Source organism: Carcharodon carcharias, chromosome 1 (genome assembly GCF_017639515.1).
Source record: "Carcharodon carcharias isolate sCarCar2 chromosome 1, sCarCar2.pri, whole genome shotgun sequence".
NCBI lineage: Eukaryota > Metazoa > Chordata > Chondrichthyes > Lamniformes > Lamnidae > Carcharodon > Carcharodon carcharias.
Window position 1 is genome coordinate 201,184,442 of NC_054467.1, and position 21,562 is coordinate 201,206,003.

The 21,562-nt window shown below is 46.0% G+C and overlaps 1 protein-coding gene across 3 annotated transcripts in view; it reads left to right on the top strand.

Annotated features, from left to right (window-relative positions):
• Positions 1 to 10,207: 10,207 nt before the first annotated feature.
• The window catches only part of LOC121283529 (aquaporin-3-like), a 30,675-nt gene continuing 19,320 nt past the window's right edge, over positions 10,208 to 21,562 (top strand). The window contains exons 1-2 of one of the 3 annotated variants that reach the window (XM_041198232.1): positions 10,208 to 10,393; positions 16,611 to 16,737. In XM_041198232.1, coding sequence (XP_041054166.1) covers positions 10,286 to 10,393; positions 16,611 to 16,737 — 235 coding nt within the window. In that variant the 5' untranslated portion in view covers positions 10,208 to 10,285. The remainder of the gene's footprint in view (positions 10,394 to 16,610; positions 16,738 to 21,562) is intronic. The other 2 variants (XM_041198221.1, XM_041198212.1) reach the window with 2 other exon arrangements.

A 21,562-nucleotide genomic window follows, 5' to 3' on the forward strand; every position in this document is an offset into this window, starting at 1 on the left:
GAGGGAGTGAATGTTTGTAGATGTGGTGCCAATCAAGTGGGTTGCTTAGTCTTGGATGGTGTCAAGCTTCTTAAGTATTGTGGGAGCTGCACTCATCCAGGCAAGTGGAGAGTAGTCCATCACGCTCCTGGCATGTGCCTCGTGGACAGGCTTTGGGGAGTCAGGAAGTGAGTTATTCGTCGCAGAATTCCTAGCCTCTGATCTGCTCTTGTAGCCACAGTATTTATGTGACTAGCCCAGTTCAGTTTCTGGTCTAGCCCAGGTCACCAGGGTGGGGATGTGGTGAGAAAGGGGAATGAAAGCCAGGATGGGGGCAAGTCCATGGAAGGATTTGAGTACAAGGATGTGAATTTTAAGATTTAGGCATTGTTGAACTAGGAGCCAATGTAGTTCAGCAAGTACAGGAGTGATGGTTGAATGGGGCTTGGTGGGAGTTAGGATATAGGCAGCATTTTCAATGAGCTCGTTATGGAAGCTGGAAGATGGGAGGCTGGCCAGGAAAGCATTGAAATATTTCAGGATAATAAAGGCATGGATGAGGGTTTCAGCAACAGATGAGTTGAGGCAGGCAAGGAGATGGCCGATGCTAAGGAAGTGGAAATAGCCTGTCTTGGTAATGGAGAGGATTATGGGGTCAGAAGCTCACCTTGTGGTCAAATGCCAAGGCTGTGAACAGCTGGTTTAACCTCAGCGAATGGCTAGGATGGGTGCTGATGAAGGGGAACAGAGCTTGTGGCATGGACTGAAGAAAATAGCTTAGTTCTTTCCGCCATTTAGCTGAAGAAAATTTCTTGTCATCCAATACTGGATGTCAGGCAAGTACAAACTTGGCATTTGATTTTAAGAATTTTTAAATTGCTTTGTATTTTCCCGCCTTACTTGCTAGATGTTCTTGCAGCACATATTCTGTTGGGAAAATGGGCAGATGACCTGCACATTTGGCAGGCGCTGGTGACCCTAGTGACCCACTGTGACCCTACTGCTGGGGTTGCAAATGACCTATTGTATTCTCCTTCTCCTCTCTTTGGCGGTGAGTTGACTGGCTGGTGATTTGGCTCTATCATTATGAAATCAGAAACTTGAGGCTTTACTGCCTTCAGGATATTTTTATGCAAAATTATAATATTTGTATTGTAAATTAAGTCACTTAGATGGAACTGAGAAATGAAACTTGCCACATGGGAAATGGAAGACCTAAGCCTATGAAAACTGATGTTGATAGGCACATTGGGACTGCTAAGGTTCTGCTCCTCAATGCTGTGCTTTTATTATTTTATATATCTCATAACACAAAGATTTTTTCAAAGTGCTGAAATAAGTTTTATTTTGGTTTAGTGCGATGGTGCAAGTGACAGCTTGTCAAAGTACAAGAAGAATTTATGACAGTGTTATGGCATGGCTGATGATTAATGCCAAGCTGCTGAAATTCCGGAGGGAAACTTGAAACAGCTGCCAAAACAGTCTATAATAGTTGTATAATATGAGGAGGGGTTCTGAAATCAGGAATTGATGCCTCTGACTACTTGTGATGATTTTATAGTTGAATAAACATTGATTAAAAGAATAAAAAAAGCACAATTACACTTCAACACAAGGATGGCTTCACCACATTAAACAGTATTTTAAAACAGTTCCACAAGATCTTAACTGAACTACCCTTAGAGGAAACCTTCCCCTTTTTTGTTCAGCAATTATTCTTATAGATTTCAAAATCTATAAAATTCCAGTAATTTTTACCACACAGTGCCTTTTTTTCCTTGGGCTGTCCTCTGAGGCTGTGACAGCATCTGGTTCTGCCTGTCTGGCCTTGTTCACACTGTCTTCTGGGATTTCTGACCAGCTATCCTGCTGTTTTCTGGGAGATCTAAGCAGCTACCCCCAACTAAGTTTCAGTATTTCCTTAAATACATGCCTTCCCTTTGATCTCTCTATTGTCTCAATCACCTGGAAGTTCCCCTCCAAGTCACTCACCATCCTGACTTAGAAATATATCGCTGTTCCTTCACTGTCGCTGGGTCAAAATCCTGGAACTCCCTTCTGAACAGCACTGTGGGTGTACCTACACCACATGGAATGCAACGGTTCAAGAAGGCAGCTCACCACAACCTTCTCAAGGGCAACAAGGGGTGGGCAATAAAATGTTGGCCCAGCCAGCGAAGCCCACATCCCATGAATGAATAAAAATAAAATCCCTTCAGAAATGCTTTCTTCCCAGAATTGATTAGATGCTTCTTTACTTTAGCTCTTATAGGTTTTAAAAAAGTAAACTTACCCTATTTTTACCTTATTTGCTCACATCTCTTTTACAAACTGCATGCGTCCCCTTTGAACTAAAGCAACTCAAATCAAAATTTCTCCCATTATTGGGTGGAATCGTCCCAGATTTCCACGGTGTGGTAGTAGGCGGGTAAAACGATGTTTTACACACTGGCCGCGATGGTGGGTTTTCACACTGTATCTTCTCAAACACGCCACATTACTTATGCATTCCTGGGAAACACACCGTTTCAATTGTGGGCCATCGCCTCGCTGTTTCATCATGTCAGGTGCTATAATTAAAGCCCAGCTGCGTGCACACGTCTCAGTGCTTCCAGTCCACGACTGCTGCAGGGAAGATATCCATGAAGGGAAAAAGACTGTAGTCCCCAGGTTTAATGACGAGTCACTGGAATGCCTTTTGGATGCTGTGGAGGCCCACCGCACTGTCCTCTGCCTCTGCTTTGGCCGCATGTTGGGCAGCAGCATGACCAACCAGGCTTGAGAGGAGGTGGCAGCTGTGGTCAGCGCCAATGCCCTTCAAAATAGGACAGCCACCCAGTGCCGCAAGAGGGTGAATGATTGCCTCCGTTCCTCCAGGGTAAGTTACTCTTCTCACACTCTCAACTCACACGCTCACAAACCCAACCCACATTCACAGGGCCCTCACTCACTGCCCGTTCATGGGACATCACCATTCGCTCTCTCACACACACCTTCATTGTCCTCATCCCATCCATGGGACCACTTACAATACATACATGCCAAGCATATTTATCTGGCCTGGCAGGCATCCTGCTTACAATCTCTCTATCTCTATTCATGCAGGACAAACTGGCACGCAGAAACAGGGAGAGGTCGCAGACCTGTGGAAGAATGCCTGAAACCATGGTCCTCTTGGGCTTTGAAAACAGAGCCATCCAACTGGCTGGCTTGGATCTGGACTGGTCCTGTGCTGACAGTGAGGTTGGCGGTGCTCTATCAAGTGAGGGTCCAGCAGTGCAACATCCATCAGGCAACCATGCTTTGAGTGATGAGTCCTGTTTCACAGGCCACTGCCATGCACTTATTATCTCTCCTTGCTTTGCAGGCACATCTTGGAAACTGCTGATGGAGTCCATGACCCAGGGCCTGCACTCAAGCTCTAAAGACACCTCAGAAGAGGAATCTGAAGATATCCTCCTTGAAGTCCCATCGCAGTGCTCACCCATACCCTCCATCAGTGCAGAGACACACAACTCGGTGGGCCTTGCTTTAGAGTAGCCTCAGGATCACAATCTGGTGAGCATATTGCACTGTCTGATCCACAGCAGGTGGCAGCAGGGACTTCCCAGGTGTCCAGTACTTGCCAGAAATTTGCTGAGTCTGAGTCAGATGATGAGCCTTTGGACTTTGTCATACCTCAGCTACTGGAGCTGCAAAGGCAAGCTCTGGAACATCAGGAAGGGATGTCTGCTGCACTCCTCAGATTGCAAGGCACGATGGAGGAGTCCGTCCGCCTTCTGGCTGAGGTGATAGCATCAGCACCGAGGTCAACACTGATAGGATGGAAGCCGCCATGGAGACCTTGGTCCAGGATGTCACTCCTGCACTGCTGCGCGAGATTAACTCCATCGCTTGTGCCATAGTTGGCCTCCAACAGTGTGTACGCGAGAGGGGTGCAGAGCAGCTTGATCTCACTCCAGCTTTCCCTTCTCTTCAAGGAGTCAGCAAGGGGCCTTTGGGCATCCATAGGGAGGAGGATCAGCAGGTGTCCCCTCCAGGGCCATCCAGGTGACTCTGGGAGTGTACAGCCCAGTCTGAATCCTCTCTCCTGTGACTTCAGTGACTCCTGTGACCTCAGTGACTCCAGCTTCACAGGCCAAGGAGGGTGCCACTGCCACACAGCACAACCTGTAAATCAGGCCGGGGCCCTTCAGGTCTTGGCCCTCCAAATGGTGCCTGCCAAGGTCATCACAGACAGGGTGTCGCAGTCAGCAGGCTGCCTCCACCTACGCTGTGGATGTCCAGGGAGCACCAAGAAGTAGCGGCGGGGTTAGGAAAGTTAAGGAGAAGTAATTCTTTCAAGCACAGCCTGGGCATGGGTGTTAATCACTTGTACATACTATTCACCATTGTTAATAAACTCCCAAGAATGTCTCCCTGCCTATGGCTCCTTGTTTTGATGAGCAGTGTTTGTGTCACTCAGATGCAAGCCTTTCTGCACAAGATAAAGGCAGGTATCTCATTCCAGGGCCTCTCCCCTGTGCCCTATGCGGCCTTCAGACCAGTGATGATGGTCTGGCCTCACACTCCCTGGACACATTAGTGATACATGAACCTCAACAGTGCTCGTCATTGCTGCTAGAATGTAATAGAGAGGCACCACAGAGTTCCGTCATTCTCTCTGTGTGCTCTCAGCACCTTTAAGGTGGGGCTGGCCCTGATCTCTTCAGCATCTGTGACCTGTGATGCTTTGCTCCTGAGGGGTCACATGCTGAAGGTGGACAAAGCATCAGGTGTTTCTAAAGTTTCATGGTTGTGTCTCTATGATATGACCCTGATCACAGAGCTCAAGTGAGCTGCCCTCGGCCAAAGTCAGATATTCTCAGAGGCTATGGGGAGAATCTTTGGCTCGGCGAGTGGGCCCCGTCCCCACTCGCTGACGCATAAAATGACGCGGGGATGTCGGACGTGCATCCCAAAGTCACCGCGCATCATTTAGATTTTCAGTTTGGCAGGCACGCGGTCGGGTGGTTGGTGGGCAGGTGGAGAGCCCAGTTGACCGTTGCATTTTTCATGGAACCCCATTCATGGGCGGAATGAGGCTTCATGAATGATTTTAAATTTTCTCAAAATTTTTTATTGAAATTAATGCACATGTCCCAGCTCAACACTTTATTGAACTGTTAAAACTTAAAATCTAATCTCCCTGAGGCACCCCTGTGCCTCAGGGAGATTTCTGCACTCTTTCGTGTACATGCATGAAAGACTGCACTCCTGACTCAGGGAACCCCACCCCCACTTGCATAGGATGCACGTCACACTGGGCAGGCCTTAATTGGCCCACCACATAAAATAGTTGCGCGGACCTGATCGGGGGCGCCGATTGGGTCCGCGCCTGCGCACAACCCCCCTGACATGGGGAAAATTCTACCCTTTGTGAAGATCTATAGAGTGTCCTCACTTCATGTCATCATCATCCTCCTGCAATTGAGCCACTATTGGGGCCCCTACTGCATCTCCATGGCAGGAGCATTATCACTGAGGGTATGTGCACTGCCATAAGCCAGGCTGGAGTCAAACGTTCACAGATGCAACGTGAGGATTTATGGAATCTCCTCACTGCACGTTGTCATCATCTTCCACAAATCTAGCAACAATGAGGGCCTCCCGAGTGCGTCTGCCTCATCTAACCAGTGGGAGGGCCTCATTCCCGTCATCGCTATCTTCGAGGACCTCCTGACCTTCATCTCCGTAGGCGTCCTCCTCATCTGAGGAGACCTCCAGCTCCTCCTTCTCTTCCTTAGCCAGCTCGTCTCCCTGTTGCAGCGCCAGGTTGTAAAGGGCGCAGCAGGTGATGATGATGCATGACACCCTCTGTGGACTATAATGCAGGGCTCCTCCAGACCAGTCAAGGCACCGGAATCTCATTTACAGCATCCCAATGGTTTGTTCCACCAAGTTGTGAGTTGTAGCATGAGCCTTGTTATACCTTTGCTCTACTGCAGTCTGAGGCCGCTGCACGGGTATAATCAGCCACATCCTCTGCAGGTACCCCTTGTCACCGAGGAACCAACCCGGCATCTCCTGTGGATCCTGGAATATGTCAGGGATCTGCAAGCGACTAAGAATATAGGAGTCATACACACTTCCTGGAAACCATGCGCGGACCTGCAGGATGCATTTCTGGTGGTCGCACACCAGCTGCACATTCAGCGAATGGAATCCCTTGCGATTGATATAATTGATCGCGTATTATGACGGAGATCTGAGCGCCACGTGAGTGCAGTGAATGGCACCCTGCGCCTGTGGGAAATCCGTGATCTGGGCAAATCCAAATGCTCTTGCATCCTGGCTGTTCTCGTCCTGGGTGAATTGCACAAAGTTTTGTGCCCTCATGAAGATGGCATCTGTGACCTCATGGGTGCATTTGTGGGTAGACGCTTGTGAGATCCCACAGAGGTCACCTGTGCAGCCCTGAAAGGAGCCGCTGGTGTAAAAGTTCAGCCCCGCTTGAAGGGCCACTGGCAGTGGATGCCTACCATGTCCCTGTGGCAGCAAATCCTGAAGCAGGTGGCAGATGTAACTGACTAGTTTCCTGGACATGTGCAGTCTTCAGCGACGCTGGTTCTTGGTCATCTGCAGGAACTATAATGCAGGGCTCCTCCAGATCAGTCAAGCACCAACCACCGAGGGTTCGCTGTGGCTCTTCAGCAGCGTGTGCGGGAGCCCCGGCCACCCCTTCTTCCTGAGGGTACTGCTCCTCCTTCTGTGCAGTCAGGCACCTCAGTTGCTTTCTCCTCCGCCGTCTTTGCTCTCTTTACGACACAAGCCATACAGCTAGTTTACCAGGTTCCATGCTTCTGGTGTACTCCTCCTGCAGAATGAAAGACAGACACATGGGTTAGCATGGGGGAATTAAAAACCTCTCTTGGTTAAGTCTGAAGGCCCCTTAAAGCATCACGTAGAGAGCTGGCCACCACTTGGATGGCCAGAGATGAATGCGCTGCATAGCTGCCCGAGACCCCACCCACCTCTGCCCCACTCCACCTGAACGATTGGCAGCAGCTTTGCCCGATGGACTGTATGCTGTGTTCTCAGCTCAGGCACAGGCATTCTCCTAACCCACACTGCGAGGATGCATTGTTATCTTGAACCATGGGGGAAACCGGTCCAGCTGGGATGGTGACATTGCAAGGGGCTGTGAGCACCTCCACCAGTGACTGCTCCATGGCCAGCTTTAGCAAGGAGATTGTACAATGTGCCCAGTCATCCAACTGTTCTGCATCCACTAAAATGCTCATTACTTTGCTGTCTGTGCTCAAGGGGTGAAAAGCTCTGGAGTACTTGGTGGCACTTCGATGCTTCTGCATTACTTGAGTGGGCAGGTAAGCAGGAAGTCCGACTCCAATCATATGAATGGTTGCACCCAATATGTCTCAGTTGCAGAGCAATGGTCACTTTACATAAGATGCCCTAATGAGTGGCCGCTTCCCTTGCCCACCCTACCCCCCCACCCCGAATGCTTATGCGCTACATTCAACATCAGGGCAGCCCTAGCAACCCCCCCAAAGTCACCTCAACCGCAGGGCTGCCATTTCCCTGCTCCACCCTTTAACACGCCTCAAGCTTGAAGTCCAACAGCGACCCTGGTGAGTGCTGCACAATGTTACTATGTACTCACCTCTGGGTTCCCCTTAAAGTGCAGCCCGCCAAGTGCACGCTTTTTATATGCTTTGTGAAATACATCGGTGGATGATCCAGTGGTGGTAGGGGGGATGGTTCTGGCGGGCAGGTCTAATAATGATGTGCAGATGTATTACAATGAAGTTCCCAGCGTCAGCTGGCGGGAAACGCGGCTGGCGGGCTGAGTGGATGATCGCAGGCTGGTTTCAAGCTGCCGTGAAACCGATTGCGCTATATTGTCCGCTCACGCCACCGAATGTGCCCGACCCCAGCGGGCACAGAAAATCCTGGCCATTGCTTTATGTAAAACTCTGATTGAAGTTCCTCTTGGTTCATTAACATATCAAAAGCACTTCTTACTGTTGGGCCAGAGTATTCTTGTCAGCATGCAGGGGCGGGCCCCACACACTGATGCGTAAAATGATGCGCGGTGACGTTGGGCGAGTGTCCCGGCGTCACTGTGTGCCATCGCGATATTTAGGTGGGCTGGCGCATGATGTTCTCTGATGCGCCCCCGCCATTAATTAATGATCCAGCAATTGTCAGGGTTGTTTCGGGGCCCGTGCGATTTTCAGGACGTCGCACAGGCACAACAGGCAGGCCACATTTGTATAAGCTTCATTCATGGGCAGGATAAGAGACGTGAGTGGGGTCGTGAGTGTTATTTGTCAGACATTTAATTGTTAAAGATACTGATACTTGCTTGTGTGAGCAGGAATACTTCAAAACTCTTCACAGCTGCTTGGACAGGAGCAACAGTCTTCAGGTCGACTCCAGAGGCACATCATCAGCCACCGACCGAGCATGTGTCTGGCCCCCTGCAGCCCTCCAACTGCCGGTGCCATGGGCACTCTCTGTCTCTGCCTGCACCTCAAGCAAGTGTGAAGTGCCCTCACCGCTGTGCCCTGGGACACCAGCTGATGATCTAATTCCCAACGAGGCGCTAATATCTGCGCTGGTGCCTGCCTGGCAGAGATGGTGTGATGCTGGTGAGTCCAATTGTTCAGGGACCTCAGGTGTGAGAGGCAATGGATCTGAAAAGGCGCCATGCACCTAGGTCCACCAGTGGTGGAGAGGCTGGGTTGCCACAGGGAGGTATGTTTGCCGAGCACTAAGGTCACCATGTGTGTCCCAGCAGCCATGGCATTGCTGAATGCTTACTGATTGAAGCTTGCAACATGGGCTGACCATTGATTACGGAAGGATGAGCGCATACTGATCCGGGGGACAAGCATGCAAATTGACAGTGTCTCCGCTTTAACTAATCAAATATCCTCGTTCTTCTTTTCATCACCGGAGCAGGGCCGGGAGGAGGAGACAGAGGGGCCACCTCTCACACCTGAGGTCCCTGAACAATTGGACTCACCAGCATCACACCATCTTGTCACGATGGCCAATTGGGCCTGGCCTCCGCCAGTCCGCATCCGCTCAGTGGCATTTTGTGCAGTCTTCTCCTGAAAAGGAGAGAAGCGTATTGATTAGTCCACCCTGTACCTGGATTCCCATCACATCCCTGCCAACCCAGCCAGAGTGGGACTTTGCAGGGCTCCAGTGATTTGTCACCCTGCAGCTGCCGCAAACTCAAACAAAGAAGCCAGGGCTGACCCATGTTGCAGGGAGGAGTGCAAGATGTCGTTGAATCGCTTGCGGCACTGGACCCATGTGTGTCGCACCACATCACGGGAGATGACTATCTCTGCCACCTCCTCAGAGGCATGTTTGGTCAGGTGGGGGAGCCTCTGCCTCTTGTCCCTTGGAACAAGGACCTCCTGCTGTGCTGCCATCTCCTCCAGGGAGATGCACACTGCCCCGCTGCCCTACCCTTTGGCTTGGTCTGATCTCCTGCAGCGCTCTGGTGAACACTTCTACTGCTAATGTGATCAGCCTTTGCAAGGCTGGTAGTGCTTCATTTAAACAGGCTGCCGGGTCGCCATTGGACCTGGTGGACAATGCACTCCCGCCAACTCCCACCCACTCCCACTATCCTCAGGAGTCGCGCATTACACTGGGTGGGCCTTAATTGGCCTGCCCACATAAACTGGCGGCGTGGGCGGCGATCGGCTCCGCGCCCACACACATCCGCTCCTGACTGGCTCGCCCGATATGAGGAAAATTCTCCTCTTGGTTTCAGACTCTTGCGGTTAATCTGGCTGTTACTCCAATTACCATTACACCCCAACAGCCTGTCTTCCAGTACATAAGAAATATGACAGTGATACTACCAGGTGAAAAATATTACAATTTCCTGTTTTCTTAACAACAGCTATGAGGTTCGTCAGTGATTGGATTTTTGAAAAAACATCTGTGCTTTCTTTGGAATTACAATTTCAGTCCATAGACCATATAAACAAATACTTCGAAGCCTAGCAGATACTATAGCAATCTGAAAAAATCTAATTGCACTAATATGGCAGGAACACACAGTTTAGTAAAATGAATATTATTTGTCAGTTTGGTTTTGTGTTTGTAAATTCCAAACTACCCTGCTTTAAAAACTGTGTTTGTTTAGCAATGCCTGAGGCTTTCCGTGGGACTTTGAGGGTATTTAAAGGCAAAAGCAGAGCTCCAGTATTTTGCTGTTGTACTGAGTCAAGAGCTGCACCAACATTCATATGACAAAACTTCAATCCCTCATTTCAAAATGGGAAAACAAAAAGCACTGATCAGAAAAATTGAAGATTCATTCAGAATAAGAAATCTGTTGGTAAGAGAATGTCTTGCTGAATGTTTAGGAACATTAATTCTTGTGGTAAGTATTTCATTTCATGATTTATACATTACAACTGTCAATCACTTTATGTACTTACAACTGTTAGATCTTTTGCAAAGTATCATTTGATGCCGTTTGTCACAAAGTAAAGATTACTACAAATGTAAATTAAAAAGTAACATAGAAACAATTTCAAGTGTTGAAATCAGTTATACCGTGGAACATGTTTATGTTTTTCAAAAGCCCAGAAGCCAGTTTTTAGCTTTGAAAATGTTTATTTTTTTATATAAAGGAAACCTGTAAAGTGATAATGCTTTCTTAGGGATGAATTTTTCAATTGGCGGGTGGGCTCGACAGGAACGGGCAGGAACAGTCGCAGAGCCCGTTGGCTCCGCGCCGCCATTTTACACGGGGAGGCAATTGATGCCAGCCCAGTGTAATAGTGCCACCTGTGTGGCAGTGGGGAGAGTTGGGGCCAGCGCAGAGCTGCCTCCGGGACTTTTGTAAGTAATGAATAAATGGTTTAAAATTGATTTAAACATGTCTCCTCATATGACTGTGTCACATGAGTTGGGAGGTGTTTTATATTAAATGACAATTGTTCTATTTATTTAATAAAAGCTTTAGGAAACCTCATGCCACCTGTGGATGAGGTTTTCTAAGAAACGTGAAGGCCGCTCGGCCTTTTCGCCTGCCCGCCAACCGTAAATTTGGACAGGCAGCATTGACAAGTACTTCAATTAATTTCTTAATGGTTTTAATAGGCCGTTTACATATCGACAGCGCGCGTCTGCTGAACGAAATATCGCGGGGCTGCGTGATGACGTCAGACACACGCCCGATGTCATCGTGCGTCATTTTACACATCGGCATGTCGGGCCTGCCCCCGCACGCCGACGGAAAAGTTCTACCTCACAATGTCTTCCTCACAATTTGCCTTCCTGCTTATCTTTGTGTCATCAGCAAATTTAGCAGCCATATATTCGGGCTCTTCATCCAAGTCATTGATATAGGTTGTAAATAGTTGAGGCTGCAGCATTTTATCCCTATGGAACTCCTGTAGTTATAGCTTGCCAACCCAAAATGACCCATTTACCTCTACTCTGTTTCCTGTTAACACAGCAATTCTCTGCTCATGACAATATGTTACTCCCCCCACCCCCACTTCATGAGCTCTTTTTGTGTAGTAACCTTTGATGTGTTACCTTATCAAATGACTTTTGGAAATCCAAGTACACCACATCTATAGGTTCCCCTTTATCCATGTTACTTATTACTTCCTCAAAGAACTCTAATAACTTATTCAAATATGATTTCTCTTTCACAAAACCAAGTTGACTTTGCCTGATTGCATGAAGATTTTCTATATTCCCCGCTACACCTTCCTTAACAATAGATTCTAACATTTTCCCTGTGACAGATGTTAAGCTAAAAGGCCTGTAGTTTCCTGCTTGAATAGAAGAGTTTCATTTGATAATTTCCAATTTGAAGAGACCTTTCCAGAATCTAGGAAATTTTGGAAAATTAAAATCAATGTAACAACTATCTCCGCAGCCACTAATTTTAAAACCCTAGGGTGAAGTCCATCAGGCCTTTGGGACATGTCAGCCTTTAGTTCTAATAATTTTCTCAGTACCCTTTCCCTGGTGATTAATTGTTTTACATTCCTCTCTTAAGCATTGAAGCCTCCCATAATAATTACTTTATTAAAAATGGGGGTTACAGTAATGAGCTCATCGAGTTGGTGGCAGAAGTTTCTAATCCTCTTCTGGACTTAACATGGTTGATGCTCAGAGGCTCATGATTGTTGCAATGTGCCCCAGTGCACAGACAGCAGCTGGACATAATATCATGACTGAAAGATTTATCAAACATGCTCATCCAATTTTCCAATTCTCTATTCCTGCTTTATGGCTGAGAAACAGGTGGAGCAAATGTGAGAATCTACCCTATTATTAATGTAGCAGAGATTTTATTGCTTTAAATTTTAATTTTAAAGGAATAAAGTTTTATCTTTAACACTTGTGGAGCCAGTAGCATTCTAGTCACTCATACTGGACCATGTGGCAGCACTTATGCACAAACATGGTAGAAGCCCTAATTCATCAAAGCACAGCCTTATGCCGTAGAGGTGTGGGATTTAGATTGGAGACAGCTGTCTCTTCCAGCCTGGGACTATGCTGCAGCTAGGTTTCATTCATCTCTTTGGTGGCACTTGCTTTGTTCACTCACAGGCTAATGCACGAATGGGCATGTATGATACATGTGATAAAAAGGACGACGTTGCCTAGTCAGCTACAAAAAGCAACCTGTAGCACCCTTCTCAGGACTCGGTTGCTATGAAATAAGGGTCACTCCAACTCAGAGGCTCCTACTGGAATGCACTGTAGCCACATCTAGAAGTACAAATTCACATATGGCACACCAGTAGGGGGAAGTACAGTGGTAAGAATCACAAGGTACACATCCAGCATGGGTTTTCGTTAAAATTATCTTCTCACTGAAGTTGTTGCACATGTTTGAGAATGCTTTCATTAAGTGCTATGAATTAGTTCATGTGTACAGAAAAGGGTCTGTGGTTGATGGTATACAAGTGGTGGGATAAGGGAAGACTGTTGCTGCAGTAGCCAGATATGATAATCTAGAGAAGATAGCACGAATGTTTCTTGTAGCTGGCAGTAGGTTGTCCTCTGCAATAACAGATTTCTGGGGCATTGGGACCTGTTCTGCGGAAGGTGGGATCTGTACAAGCCGGACGGTCTACTCTTGAATTGGACTGGGATGAATGTCCTTGTAGGAATATTTGCCAGTGTTGCTGGGGACGGTTTAACGTAGATTGGCAGGGGAATGGGAACCTAAGTGCAGATTCAGATAGGACAAATTCAGAGTAGGGAGTGGAAGTCAGAAAATTAGCGGGTGACTCTGAAAGACAGAAGAAGCAAAGGTTAAAAGGTTTACATCATAGGAATTTGGCAATGTTAAATGATATTTATTTAAATGCAAGGGGTATAGCAAACAAAGCCGATGAGCTGAGGGCACAGATAGACACATGGCAGCATGATATCATTGCTATAATGGAAACTTGACTTAGAGAGGGGCAAAAATGGCAGCTCAACATCTCTGGATATAATGTTTTCAGACATGATAAAGAGGGGGCTAAAAAAGATAGGGTGTAGCACTTACAGTTGTGAGGATGGGTGATATACTAAATAAATCATCACATGAGACCATGTGGGAAATAAAAAGGGGGCAGCCACACTACTATGAGTGTATTATAGATCCCCAAATAGTGAGAGGGAGATAAAAGAGCAAATATGTACGCAAATTTCTGAGTGCAAAAACAATAGGGCAATAATAGTTGGAGACATCAACAACCCTAATATCATTTGGGATATGAACAGTGTAATAGGCACAGAGGGCACAAAATTCTTGAACTGCATTCAAGAGAACTTTCCCAGTCAGCACATAACAAACCCAATGAGAGGGCGTGCAATTCTAGATTTAGTCTTAGGGAATGAAGCTGGGCAAGTGGATGAAGTAGCAGTGGGTGACCATTTTGGAGATAGTGACCATAATACAGTTAGATTTAAGATAATTATAGAAAAGGATAAAGATAGAGCAGGAGTAAAAGTTCGAAATTGGGGAAAAACAAATTTTACGAAGCTGAGAGATGATTTGTTGAATGTGGACTGGTTACAGTTACTTGAAGGGAAATCAGTGACAGATCAATGGAAAGCATTCAAAAGCAAGATTCTATGGGCACAGTATATACATGTCCCCACAAAGAAAATGGGTGGTACTGCCAAATCTAGAGCCCCCTGGTGCTCTGATGCAGAAGATGTGGGTAGGGTTTTCAACGAGTACTTTGTCCCTGTCTTCACTAAGGAGAGGGATGAAGCAGATATTCTAGTTAAAGAAGAGGAATGTGAAATATTCAAAACAATAAGCATAGTGAGGGAGGATGTACTGGAGGGACTGACATCCTTGAAGGTGGATAAGTCACCAGGGCCGGATGGATTGTATCCCAGGCTGTTTAAGGGAGCCAGGGAGGAAATAGCAGATGCTCTGAGGATCATTTTCCAGTCCTCACTAGACACAGATGCAGCACCAGAGGACTGAAGGTCTGCGAATGTTGTACCATTATTTAAAAAGGGTGCAAGGGATGGACCAAATAATTATAGGCCAGTCAGTCTGACTTCGTTGGTGGGCAAATTATTAGAATCAATTCTGAGAGGCAGGATAAACTGTATCTTAGAAAGGAACGGATTAATTAGGGATAGTCAGCATGGTTTTGTTAAGGGAATGTCATGTCTTACTAACTTAATCACATTTTTTAAGGAAGTAACAAGGAGGATTGATGAGGATAGTGCATTGGATGTTGCCTGCATGGATTTTAGTAAGACATTTGACAAGGTGCCACATGGCAGACTGGTCAGAAAAGTAAAAGCCCGTGGGATACAGGGGAATGTGGTGAGTTGGATTCGAACTTGGCTCAGCGACAGGAAATATTGGTTGATGGATGTTTTTGCAAATGGAAAACAGTTTCTAGTGGTGTTCCACAGGGCTTACTTGACTTAGGTGTGGGTGGCATGATTAAGAAATTTGCAGATGACACAAAAATTGGCCATGTAGTTTATAGTGAAAAGAATAGTTGTTGTCTCCAGAATGATGTCAATGGTTTGGTTGAGTGGGCGGAAAAGTGGCAGATGGAATTCAATCTAGAGAACTGTGAGGTAATGCCTTTGGGGAGGGCAAACAAAGCTAGGGAATACTCAATAAATGGGAGGATATTGGGAGGGATGGAGGAAGTGAGAGACCTTGGAGTGCATGTCCACAGGTCCCTGAAGGTGGCAGGACAGGTGGATAAAGTGGTACAGAAAGCATATGCAATGCTTTCTTTTATTGGATGAGGTATAGATTACAAAAGCATGGATGTAATGATGGTTAGGCCACTGTTGGAATTTTATGTACAGTTCTGGTTGCCACATTACAGGAAGGATGTAATTGCTTAGGAGAAAGAAAGGAGGAGATTTATAAGAATGTTGCCAGGGCTTGAAAATTGCAGCTATGAGGAAAGATTGGATAGTCTAGGGTTGTCTTGGAATTGAGGAGGCTGAGGGGTGATCTGATTGATGTGTACAAGATTGAGGGGCCTGGATAGAGTAGACAGGGATGCCCTATTTCCCCTAATGGAGAGGTTAGTTACCAGGGGGCACAGATTTAAGGTGATTGGTGGAAGGATTAGAAGGGACATGAGGCAAAGGGCGGTAGGTGTTTGAAATTTACTGCCTGGTTTGGTGGTGGAGGCAGAAACCCTCAACTCATTTAAAATGCACCTGGATTTGTACCTAAAATGCTGTAACCTGCAAGGCAATGGACCAGGTGCTGGAAGGTGGGATTAAAATGGTTTTTTCTTTTTTCTTTTTCAGTCATGCGGACAGGATTGGGTGAATGTACTCTTTCTGTGCTGTCACTTTTCTATGGTTCTAAACTGCTATTATTGTTCTTCTTCCTGACCCCTTTTCTGTCAATGGGAGCTTTGTTCATGGTTTCTTGTTGAGAAGAAACTCTGAGGAAGGCCAAATGTACAACACGTAGCACACCAGTATGATCCTTCAGACTATAGCTGGACTGAATTACTACACAATTCAAATAGACTGATACAATAGCTATTATTAGAACAGTGTTTATGATGACTCTGGTCAGCAGCATGATGGTTTCCTATATAAAGAGTTAGACACTGTTACTTGGTCAAATTCAGGCATCAGTGCTGTGAGTTACATGCCATAAAAACAGAAAATGCTGGAAACACTCAGCAGATCAGGCATTTAATTTAGGCTAAGGGGCACTCTTGTTGGGCAAGGCTAATTCTGCTTTCTTGTTGAGTTGGAGCATTCAGGAACTGCCCGCGCTCCAAGGAGAAATTTGATATGCAAGAAAATCTCAACCAATGAAAAACGCTAACAGTTCAAATTGAGGTTTAAGCTCTGACTCTTTAATGTTGAGTTCAGGGTTTTCCACTAATACTTTTAGAATCTATTTGCACAAATACAGAGCAATAATACCATTGCAGTGACATGACATTCTATATGTAATCTTCTTTTGACAGTATTGGTATCATAAACCATACCTGAAACTCATGATTGAATCTCTTCCATACTCATGCTGGAAGGAGGTGAATAGACAAAATTGCGAAACAGAAGTTCAAATGGCAAATATGGAATGTATTTATTTTTTCCATTTCTTTCCCTTACAGTTGTTTGGCTGTGGAGCATTGGCACAAGTTACTCTCAGCAGAGGTACACATGGAATGTTTTTGACTGTTAATTTTGCTTTTGGATTTGCAGTGATGCTCGGTGTACTAATAGCTGGCCAAGTGTCAGGTATATTCTCATTTATATATTTCTCTCTTTCTCTTATATATATAAATGTATGCATATAATATAAATATTTATAAATATGCTGTATTAAAACAACTTTAAAGATATTGCACATGTAGTTACATGTAGAGCAAGTTTTTATAGAAAAATAACTAACTTTGGATCAGAGAAAATGTTGCCATGGGATTAAAGAGCACTAGCAAAACTGGGATTGGGGGGAAAGCTCTCCAGGGTTGGAGTCATACATAGCACAAAGGAAGATGATCGGAGGTCAATCATCTCAGCTCCAGGACATTACAGCAGGAGTATCCACGGCCCAACCATCTTCAGGCTGCTTCATCAACGACCTTCCATCATAAGGTTAGAAGTGGGGATGTTCACTGATGATTGCACAATGTTCAGCACCATTCATGACTCCTCAGATACTGAAGCAGTCAATGTTCAAATGCAGCAAGACCTGGACGATATCCAGGCTTGGGCTGACAAGTGGCAAGTAACATTTGTGCCACACAAGTGCCAGGTGTTACGTTGCAGCAAATGATGTATGCCAGGCAGATCAAATCCATGAGGGAAACTTGACAATGTGGTCACAATGATTTTGCAATTTGTATTTTATTTCAAGACGCATGCCCTGAATTCAATAGTAAGTCCACCACAACTCTAGAGATTTTTTTATAAAACCAAATTAAACATTTATTAACAAAAGAAAAGATTTAAAGCACATACATAGGTCTACAAATTACTATCATAATAACTCCTAAAATCCCTAATTAATTTGGATTCCAATTACATCCCTGTTAAAGCAATGGTAAAAAATAGATTTAAAGAGATCCAGGCAAGTCAAACACAATACCCTGGACAGTAGAATTCAAAGTGGCTTTTCCCAGCTTTGGTTTCTGTAGACAGCAGCTTAATGTACAAATACTGGATGCTTTTCACACTTCTGGTAGATCTTACAATGCCTTCCTAACACATAGCCTCATTCTGCTTTATACATGTTTCTCTCTTTTAATGCAAATTCTATTGTTCCCATATTTCTTTGGAACATTATCTTTCTCATAATATAAATCTATTCATGGTGCTAATATTGCCAGTAACCTTTGGGAAAAATAAACACACTGCTTGGCTTAGCTTCTCTGGCTAGGTGTAACATCCTACCATCCCTTTGAAATTCAAACTTCCCTAATTTATCTAAAAATGCAAATTCTCCTCACCTCACATTCTAAAACGTCAGCCATCTTTACGTATTTAACATTTCAAACTTAGCTTCCTTTTGATGAGTCAAAGCCTCCAAACCAGCTGTCTCCAACTCAATTAAAGCCATTTATAAGGCACAAGTCAGGAGTGTGATGGAATACTCTCCACTTGCCTGGATGAGTGCAGCTCCCATAATACTCAAGAAGTTTGACACCGTCCAAGACAAAACAGCCTGCCTGATTGGTACCACATCTACAAACAGTCACTCCTTCCACCACCGACGCACAGAAGCAGCAGTGTGTACCATCTACAAGATGCACTCCAGGAATTCACCAAGATTCCTTCAATAACACCTTCCAAACCCAAAATCACTACCATCTAGAAGGACAAGGGAAGCAGATAGATGGGAACACCAACACCAGGAAATTCCCCTCCAAGTCACTCACCATCCTGACTTGGAAATATATCGCTGTTCCTTCACTGTCATTGGGTCAAAATCCTGGAACTCCCTCCCTAACAACACTGTGGGTGGACTGCAGCAGTTCAAAAGGTAGCTCACCACCACCTTCTCAAGGACAACTAGGGATGGGCAATAAATGCTGGCCCAGCCAGCGAAGCCCACATCCCATGAATGAACAAAAATTTTTTTAAAAAAGTGACCGTAAAAATTTGCTTCACTGACCTGCTCAGTGATAATACTGCTTAATCTTATGATCTTTCTCATTAATTCTTTAAAATTTCACATACGAATGGGGTTATCTGACCTCTTTAACCCTTTCTAACAGATTGTTAGTTAGTGACTTCTAAGCAGTCACGGATCATCAATCCATTTTCCTCTGCCTGCTCAAATTGCAGAACAAAATTAGGGAGAAGGCAACAGAAAATCTTGGGAAAGTGGTGTGGAAGCCTCACCTTTAATTTGAAAAGAGCTTGGACTAATGGGATGATGTCTAGCCCTTCTTTTGCAATCATAAGTCAAATGACTTTTAATCTAATTGTCTGCAAACATTTGCAGGATACAGGGAAAGGACAAAGAGCAGGATTAATTGGGTAGCTCTTTCAAAGAGCTGGCACAGGCATGAATGCTCTCCTTCTGTGCTGTTTCATTTGATGATTCTAGTGGCAGATGAACTGGGAAGGTTGGTGGAGGAGAAAGTTCCATGAAAGGGTAGGAAAATGGATGGGATTCATTGTCTCTGTGTGCATAATTCAAGGATTGGATATGGGAGAGTGACTGCTTGGGTAATTTCTGAGGTTTTAGTGTAGAAATTGATATATGTGCACCTGTTTTTTGGGAATAAATGGGTGGAAAGCATACCAATTTACCAGTTGGTGACCAATTTGTGCAGGCCCAGGTCCCATTGCAAAACTCGTGCCTTTTCCTTAGGTGTACCAGGTAGCGAATCAGGAGATCAGGAGAAATCCTGTGAAAATTCCACCTCTCTTCCTGCATGTGACAGTTCTGTGCTGGGCCTTAGCAGCATGTATGTAGGCAACTTCAGCATTGTAAACTCGCAACATTTACTTTGATTCTCCCACCGATTAATGACTTTAAATATTGTTTTCCCAAACATGTCAGAAACAAATGTTCAATGTTTTATAAGTATATCAGAAACTAGGATCCTTTGAATAATAGTTGTCTGACAATATGGTACAGCTGTGTTTAGGCACTATTAAACCTTAGCTAAATGATTGACACTTGGAAAGACAGTTTTGATCAATATTTCTGCTTCCTGCAGTGTCAGTCATGTGGCTAGGTAGGTGAACCAAGTATATTGTTCAGTTGGACACACCTAATCATAGATAGCTATAGCTGCAGGGAAGGAAGGGAAAGAATGAAAAATCTAAAATGCAGCCCTTAAAATAATCAAAATAAGTCATCTCCCATTATCATAGAATCTTAGAATCACAGAAGGAGGCCAATCGTCCCATCCTGCCTCTGCTGTTTTTTTAAAAGAGCATCCAATTAAGCTCACTTTCCTGCTCAATCCCCATAGTGCTGCATTTTTCTCCATTTCAAGAACTTATCAAACATTAGTATTGAATCTGCTTCCACAGCCTTTCAGGCAATGCATTCCAAATCGTAATAACGTGTAAAATAAAATTCTCCTCATCTCATGTCTGGCTTTTTCCAATTGCTTTAAATCTGTGGCTACTGACCCTTCTGCCACTGGAAACAGTGGGCTGAATTTTCTGGTTGGTGGTGGTGGTGGTGGGGGGGCGGGTTGGGGGTGTGCGGGGAGCGGGTGCAGTTGGGGATGGGCCTGATCACTACTTGCGATTGGGGCCGTGCTGCCATTTTACACTGGCGGGCCAATTAAGGCCCGCCCAGCGTACTTCACGACTCCCATACATAGTGGGAGTAGACGTGCGGTCCGCTCAGGCCACAGTGTCCAATGGCGACCCAGCAGCCTGCATAAAGGAAGACCCTGGCAGCCTCGGAAAGGCTGTTCGCAATGGCTGGGCGAAGGGCTGTGCAGAGGGGCAATGGAAGTGACACAAGTATGGAGGGTAGGCCATCGGGGCAGGCTAGGCCGGAAGGTAGCCTTTCGGGGCAGGCCAGGCTGGTGGTAGGCCACTGGGGCAGGCCAGGCCGGAGGGTAGGGCACGGGGCCAGGGTGCCCCTTGTTTTTCGGATGACTGGCTTGCTGCCCTCCTCGGAGGTGGCAGCACAGCGGGAGGTGCTGGTTCCCCAGGATGGGAGGAGGAGGCCCCCCAACAATACGAAACATGCCTGGGAGGAGGTGGCAGAGGTAGTGAGCTCCTGTGACATGGTGTGGTGAACTTGGATCCAATGTCACAGGCGCTTCAACGACTTGTTGTACTCTGGCAGGGTGAGTACCATGTTGGCATTGGTAAATTTAACCCAGCAGGTCGGCTTACCCCCTTGCTGCAACCCCACCTCCGACCCCCCACCGCTCCAAGTCTGTGTCTAGTGACTGCATTGAATCATTGACGGCATTTGTCCTTTGCTGGGTGGGCCAGCAGATGTTGCCCATGCTGATGTCAGCCTGAGAGTGTGATGAAGAGATGTGTTTTGCCCCTGCAGCATGTGTTACACTGAGTCCCACGTGACTGGTTTGGGGGCAACCTGGAGGTGCTGCACCTAGGCGCTGTGTTTGAACTCCAGTACATGTCCAAGTCAGGGTGATGATATAAAAACAAAAAAACTGCGGATGCTGGAAATCCAAAACAAAAAATAAAAAATTACCTGGAAAAACTCAGCAGGTCTGACAGCATCGGCAGAGAATGGTCATGAGGACTTGAGACGTCAACTGTACTTCTCTCCGCCGATGCTGCCAGACCTGCTGAGTTTTTCCAGGTATTTTTTATTTTTTGTTTAGGGTGCTGATATGCTGGGAGGGGAGCTTCAAGGTGGCGTGGCAACGAACCATCTGCTGTGCTCTGCGCTCCACGTGCTTGCGCCTCCTTGCTATGGAAGGATATACCGTGTGGTACCTAACGTGACTTAGGCTGCATGTGTCCAAGGGTGGGTGGAGGGGTGGGGAAACAAGCCTAGCATCTTTGTGTGAGTGTTCGGCAGCAGCGGGGTGAGGAGGCTCTGGAGCCCTGATATGACCCACTCTGGTTGGGGTGGGCCGTGGGTGAAGAGAGTCCATGTGCAATTTGC